The following is a 6,337-nucleotide window of genomic DNA, read 5'->3' as shown; positions in this document are numbered from 1 at the left end:
AGTGTGTGTGTGTGTGTGTAAGTGAGTGTGTGTGTGTGTGAATGTGTGTGTGTAAGTGAATGTGTGTGAGTGAGTGTCTGTGTGTAAGTGAATGTGTGTGTGTAAGTGAATGTGAGTGTGTGTGTGTGTAAGTGTGTGTGTGTGTAAGTGAATGTGAGTGTGTGTGTGTAAGTGAGTGTGTGTGTGTGTGTGTAAGTGAGTGTGTGTGTGTGTGTGTGTGTGTAAGTGAGTGTGTGTGAGTGTGTGTGTGTGTAAGTGAATGTGTGTGAGTGTGTGTAAGTGAGTGTGTGTGTAAGTGAGTGTGTGTGTGTGTGAGTGTGTGTGTGTGTGTGTGTGTGTGTGTGTGAGTGAGTAGTGAGTGTGTGTGTGTGTAAGTGAGTGTGTGTGTGTGTGTGTGTGTGTGTGTGTAAGTGAATGTGTGTGTAAGTGAATGTGTGTGAGTGAGTGTCTGTGTGTAAGTGAGTGTGTGTGTAAGTGAATGTGTGTGTGTGTGTAAGTGAATGTGTGTGTGTGTGTGTAAGTGAATGTGTGTGTGCGTGTGTGTGTAAGTGAATGTGTGTGTGTGTGTGTAAGTGAGTGTGTGTGTAAGTGAGTGTGTGTGTAAGTGAGTGTGTGTGTGTGTGTGAATGTGTGTGTAAGTGAGTGAGTGTGTGTGTAAGTGAATGTGTGTGTAAGTGAGTGTGTGTGTAAGTGAGTGTGTGTGTGTGTGTAAGTGAGTGTGTGTGAGTGTGTGTAAGTGAGTGTGTGTGAGTGTGTGTAAGTGAGTGTGTGTGTAAGTGAGTGTGTGTGTGTGTGAGTGTGTGTGTGTGTGAGTGAGTGAGTGTGTAAGTGAGTGTGTGTGTGTGTAAGTGAGTGTGTGTGTGTGTGTGTAAGTGAATGTGTGTGTAAGTGAATGTGTGTGAGTGAGTGTCTGTGTGTAAGTGAGTGTGTGTGTAAGTGAATGTGTGTGTGTGTGTAAGTGAATGTGTGTGTGTGTGTGTGTGTAAGTGAATGTGTGTGTGCGTGTGTGTGTAAGTGAATGTGTGTGTGTGTGTGTAAGTGAGTGTGTGTGTAAGTGAGTGTGTGTGTAAGTGAGTGTGTGTGTGTGTGTGAATGTGTGTGTAAGTGAGTGTGTGTGTGTGTAAGTGAATGTGTGTGTAAGTGAGTGTGTGTGTGTAAGTGAGTGTGTGTGTGTGTGTGTAAGTGAATGTGTGTGTGTGTGTAAGTGAATGTGTGTGTGTGAGTGTGTGTGTAAGTGAATGTGTGTGTGTAAGTGAATGTGTGTGTGTAAGTGAATGTGTGTGTGTAAGTGAATGTGTGTGTGTAAGTGAATGTGTGTGTGTAAGTGAATGTGTGTGTGTAAGTGAATGTGTGTGTGTAAGTGAATGTGTGTGTAAGTGAATGTGTGTGTAAGTGAATGTGTGTGTAAGTGAATGTGAATGTGTGTGTAAGTGAATGTGAATGTGTAAGTGAATGTGAATGTGTAAGTGAATGTGAATGTGTGTGTAAGTGAATGTGAATGTGTGTGTAAGTGAATGTGAATGTGTGTGTGTAAGTGAATGTGAATGTGTGTGTGTGTGTAAGTGAATGTGTGTGTGTGTGTAAGTGAATGTGTGTGTGTAAGTGAATGTGTGTGTGAATGTGTGTGTGAATGTGTGTGTGTAAGTGAATGTGTGTGTGTAAGTGAATGTGTGTGTGTAAGTGAATGTGTGTGTGTAAGTGAATGTGTGTGTGTAAGTGAATGTGAGTGTGTAAGTGAATGTGAGTGTGTAAGTGAATGTGAGTGTGTAAGTGAATGTGAGTGTGTAAGTGAATGTGAGTGTGTAAGTGAATGTGTGTACCTCAGGTTTGTAGTAGCGCGTAGTAAAGGTGAGGTCTATAATCAGTCCCAGCTCCTGTCCATCTTGCTCCATAGTCTGCATCAGCTCCCATGGACCAAACGCCTGCGAACGTTCAACATGACAACACAGGGACTGGAACACACACACACACACACAGAGTTATTAGCCTAGTAACTACTAACACTCCTCGCTACCAGGGGTGTACCATTAGTCGGACTCAGTTGCAAAATGTTTTGCAACAGAAATAATTTACTCAAACGGAAAACATTTTGCAACAAACAAGATTTTCTATTTGACATATTCAGGTAGGTCCCTCACCGTTTTGTTTGCATCCTAGAGTAAAATGTTTCTGTTGCAAAACGTTTTGCAATGGAATCTGAATAACGAATACATCCCAGTATACCTATACCAAACCCCAAGGCCACTAACACCAACCCCATAACCCAGTGCTTAATCTCTTTTGGACAGACTCGCATAATGGTAGGCCGTCATTGTAAAATAAGAATTTGGTCTTAACTGACTTGCCTAGATAACTAAAAACATAACATTGAGCATCTGACACAACTCCGCTAGATTCTAGTTTTGGGTTTCCTAGACTACCCAGTGCTTGACAACACACCAGGGGGACACACAGCGAAGTCACTGAAATCCACCATGTATTTCACATCAAGTACATCGTGGAGTGGAGTGACTTAAAACACACACACACACAGTTCTTGACTGTTACCGGTTTCAGAGGGACTTTAAAAGCGATGAACCGCGTCCCAGATATAACCTTCCCTACGGCTTGGTAGTCTTCCCATCTGTAGGAGAGAGTGCAGGACATCAATATGACAGTCTATAATCCCGTCTACATTCCTAATTGAAGTCCAACTCTGGGCTAACATTAGAATTAAATAGTTAACCGTTTAGACAGTGGATATTTACCTGTCCGGAATCCCGTTTTTCTTGTGAGGTGGCATCTTTTTCTTGGGTTCACTTTTGGGTAACAATTAACCTTACTTATACAATCAACATGATCTGCAATAAAATGTGTATTAGCCACTAGCAGCAAAACCAAAGTATTTCTACGTCAGCTAGTTAGCTATCAAATTATATCGACAAGACAGAGGTATTGAGAAAGGTTTGAAAAATGTCTGGGCGGTCGACGGAGGATTAGCTAGCGCTAGGTAACTACGTTAGTTCTCAAGGCACATTTTTTACTGTAACGTCGTCAACAACTTCCTTACTTACCCAGTAAAATATGACTTCTTCTCAACAGTTAACATAAATCGTGTTTCATTTGACCTGAAAACAGAAGTCAATGTATTTAACCGAAAACAATTTAGCATGAATCGCATTCCACCTTTCAGCTGCCGCATTTGGATGACGTAAGGAGAGTCTAGTGTATCTTGCGGCCAGAATGTCTCTGTTCTCCCCTAGTGGTTTGGATGTGTTATCGCAGGAGAGGAAGCCCAATTTAAGCCCGAATACAAGCATAGCAGATATTGCTAGACCAATATAGACACAGTTTTTCTAAAGCACCATTGGGTGGTCAGTCAGTGGTCTGTAATGATTGTTTGATACCGGAGCTCCGAGGCAGGTGCCGAACTCGCTAGGCAGCTAACTTCGAAGCAGCGTGCGGGTGGCGGAGAGCATTTATCGCTTTATCAAACGTACGTCATCAATGACGTCCGAAGCGTCATTTCATCACGTGCTTTTTCAACCAGTGTGTGTGTGGCGAAATGGGAGATCCCACTGGTTTTTACCGTGGTTCCGGTGATTTCTTCGAGTCCGAGCTGCTTTCAAACACCTACCTCTACTAGACACCGTACTCACAAATATAATTAGGATGTTGTGCCAATAGGTTCACCTGACCGGTAGCTTAGCCGGTAGAGTCGGGAACTATAGAACAGTTAGATACGTATTGGTATGAGGTTGAAGGCACGCTATTTTGAAAATGGTTTTATGTGAAACCATACTTTCTGTAGTGTTGTTCAAATAATGTGTTTTACTTAGTCTAGTATAAGATTCTGACTTAAGCACCCTAATTAATGCAATAGATTCCGTTTTAGAAAAATAGTCAACTTAAAGGCAGGCATGACGTAGATCTGCTATTCCAACCTATTATAGGCTATTAAAGCTAACGATTTACCGCTGCGCCACGGGGTATTGATGAAAATAGTGGAGGAAAAAAAACTATTCCATTTAAAGGGCCTTTATTGGCATGGGAAACATATGTTTACATTGCCAAAGCAAGTGAAATAGATAATAAACAAAAGTGAAATAAACAATACAAATAATTAACAGTAAACGTTACACTTACAAAAGTTCGAAAAGAATAAAGACATTTCACATGTCATATCTCTATATACAGTGTTGTAATGATGTGCAAATAGTAAAAGTACAAAAGGGAAAATAAATAAACATAAATATAGGTGTTTGTTTTTCACTGGTTGCCCTTTTCTTGTGGCAACAGGTCACACATCTTGCTGCTGTGATTGCACACTGGCATTTCACCCAATAGACATGGGAGTTTATCAAAATTGGAGGTCTGTGTAATCTGAGGGAAATATGTGTCTCTAATATGGTCATACATTTGGCAGGATGTTAGGAAGTGCAGTTCAGTTTCCACCTCATTTTGTGGGCAGTGTGCACATGTTTTATTTATTTAACTAGGCAAGTCAGTTAAGAACACATTTTTATTTACAATGACGGCCTAGGAACATTGGGTTAACTGCTTTGTTCAGGGGCAGAACGACAGATTTTTACCTTGTCAGCTCAGGGATTCGATCTAGCAACTTTTATGGTTACTGGCCCAATGCTCTAACCACTAGGCTACCTGCCACTCTAATTTACAAACATACAAACCAAACAAAACAAAGGCACCTCATGCTTTCTTGATTTCAAAAATGCTTTTGACTCAATTTGGCATGAGGGCCTGTTATACAAATTGATGGAAAGTGGTGTTGGGGGAAAAATATTATAGACATTATAAAATCCAAGTACACAAACAACAAGTGTGCGATTAAAATGGGTAAAAATCACACATTTCTTTCCACAGGGGTGAGACAGGGATGCAGCTTAAGCTCCATCCTCTTCAACATATATATCAACGAATTGGCGAGGGCACTAGAATGGTCTGCAGCACCCGACCTCACCCTACTAGAATCTGAAGTCAAATATCTATTGTTTGCTGATTCTGGTGCTTCTCTCCCCAACCAAGGAGGGCCAACAGCAGCACCTAGATCTTCTGTACAGATTCTGTCAGACCTGGGCCCTGACAGTAAATCTCAGTAAGACAAAAATAATGGTGTTCCAAAAAAGGTCCAGTTGCCAGGACCACGAATACAAATTCCATCTTGACACTGTTGTGCTAGCCTAGAGCACACAAAACACTATACATACCTTGGCCTAATCATCAGCGCCACAGGTAACTTCCACAAAGCTGTGAACGATGTGAGAGACAAGGCAAGAAGGGCCTTCTATGCCATCAAAAGGAACATGAAATTCGACATACCTATCAGTTAAAGAACCCATTGCCCTTTATGGTTGTGTGGACTGGGGTCCGTTCACCAACCAAGAATTCACAAAATGGGACAAACACCAAATCAAGACTCTGCATGCAGAATTCTGCAAAAATATCCTCTGTGTAAAACACCAAATAATGCATGCAGAGCAGAATTAGGCTAATACCCGCTAATTATCAAAATCCAGAAAAGAGCTGCTAAATTCTACAACCACCTAACTGGAAGTGATTACCAAACCTTCCATAACAAAGCCATTACCTACAGAGAAATTAACCTGTTCACAAACAGACCCCACCAGAGGTCCAGGACAGCAACACAACTAGACCCAACCAAATCATGAGAAAACAAAAAGATAATTACTTGACGCACTGGAAAGAATTTATTAAAAAACTGAGCAAAATAGAACGCTATTTGGCCCTAAACAGACTACCTGACCACTGTGACTGACCCAAAATTAAGGAAACCTTTCTCTATGTACAGACTCAGTGAGCATAGACTTGCTATTGAGAAAGGCCACCGAATGCAGACCTGGCTCTCAAGAGAAGACATTCTATTTTGTCTTAGGTCTCTCTTTATGTAGTGTTGTGTTGTCTCTCTTGTCATGATATGCATTTTGTCCTATATTTATATATGTTATTTTTAATCCCAGCCCCTCTATATCCTGCAGTAAAAATCTGTCGTTCTGCCCCTGAACAAAGCAGTTAACCCAATGTTCCTAGGCCGTCATTTTAATAAGAATTTGTTCTTAACTGACTTGCCTAGTTAAATAAAGGTAAAAAAAAAGTGTCGTACGGTAATTTGGTAAAAAGCCAATTTGACATTTTCTCAGTTCATTGTTTTCGCTGATAATATCTGACAATCACACGCTGCTATTTATTGCTGACCAGCAGAGGTCACTAACGAGCATTGTGAACAGATAATGAACCTCCCAGTAATGAACCGTTTTTCAGCAAGCGCCGAAGCCTTCAAAAAGCCTTGGGCTCCCATCACTGTTAGTATGTGTCAGTG

General features: G+C 41.2%; 1 protein-coding gene across 2 annotated transcripts in view; it reads right to left on the bottom strand.

Moving 5' to 3' along the window:
• The window catches only part of dusp11 (dual specificity phosphatase 11 (RNA/RNP complex 1-interacting)), a 40,460-nt gene extending 36,992 nt beyond the window's left edge, over positions 1 to 3,468 (bottom strand). Inside the window, exons 1-4 of one of the 2 annotated variants that reach the window (XM_014128275.2) lie at positions 3,054 to 3,468; positions 2,748 to 2,840; positions 2,548 to 2,623; positions 1,821 to 1,952 (exon numbers count right to left, since the gene is read on the bottom strand). In XM_014128275.2, coding sequence (XP_013983750.1) covers positions 1,821 to 1,952; positions 2,548 to 2,623; positions 2,748 to 2,782 — 243 coding nt within the window. In that variant the 5' untranslated portion in view covers positions 2,783 to 2,840; positions 3,054 to 3,468. The remainder of the gene's footprint in view (positions 1 to 1,820; positions 1,953 to 2,547; positions 2,624 to 2,747; positions 2,841 to 3,053) is intronic. The other variant, XM_014128274.2, reaches the window with a different exon arrangement.
• Between the last annotated feature and the right edge of the window lie 2,869 nt (positions 3,469 to 6,337).

The sequence above is a fragment of the Salmo salar genome, chromosome ssa11, assembly GCF_905237065.1.
Source record: "Salmo salar chromosome ssa11, Ssal_v3.1, whole genome shotgun sequence".
NCBI classification, from domain to species: domain Eukaryota; kingdom Metazoa; phylum Chordata; class Actinopteri; order Salmoniformes; family Salmonidae; genus Salmo; species Salmo salar.
This window is presented reverse-complemented; position numbering and strand designations above follow the sequence as displayed.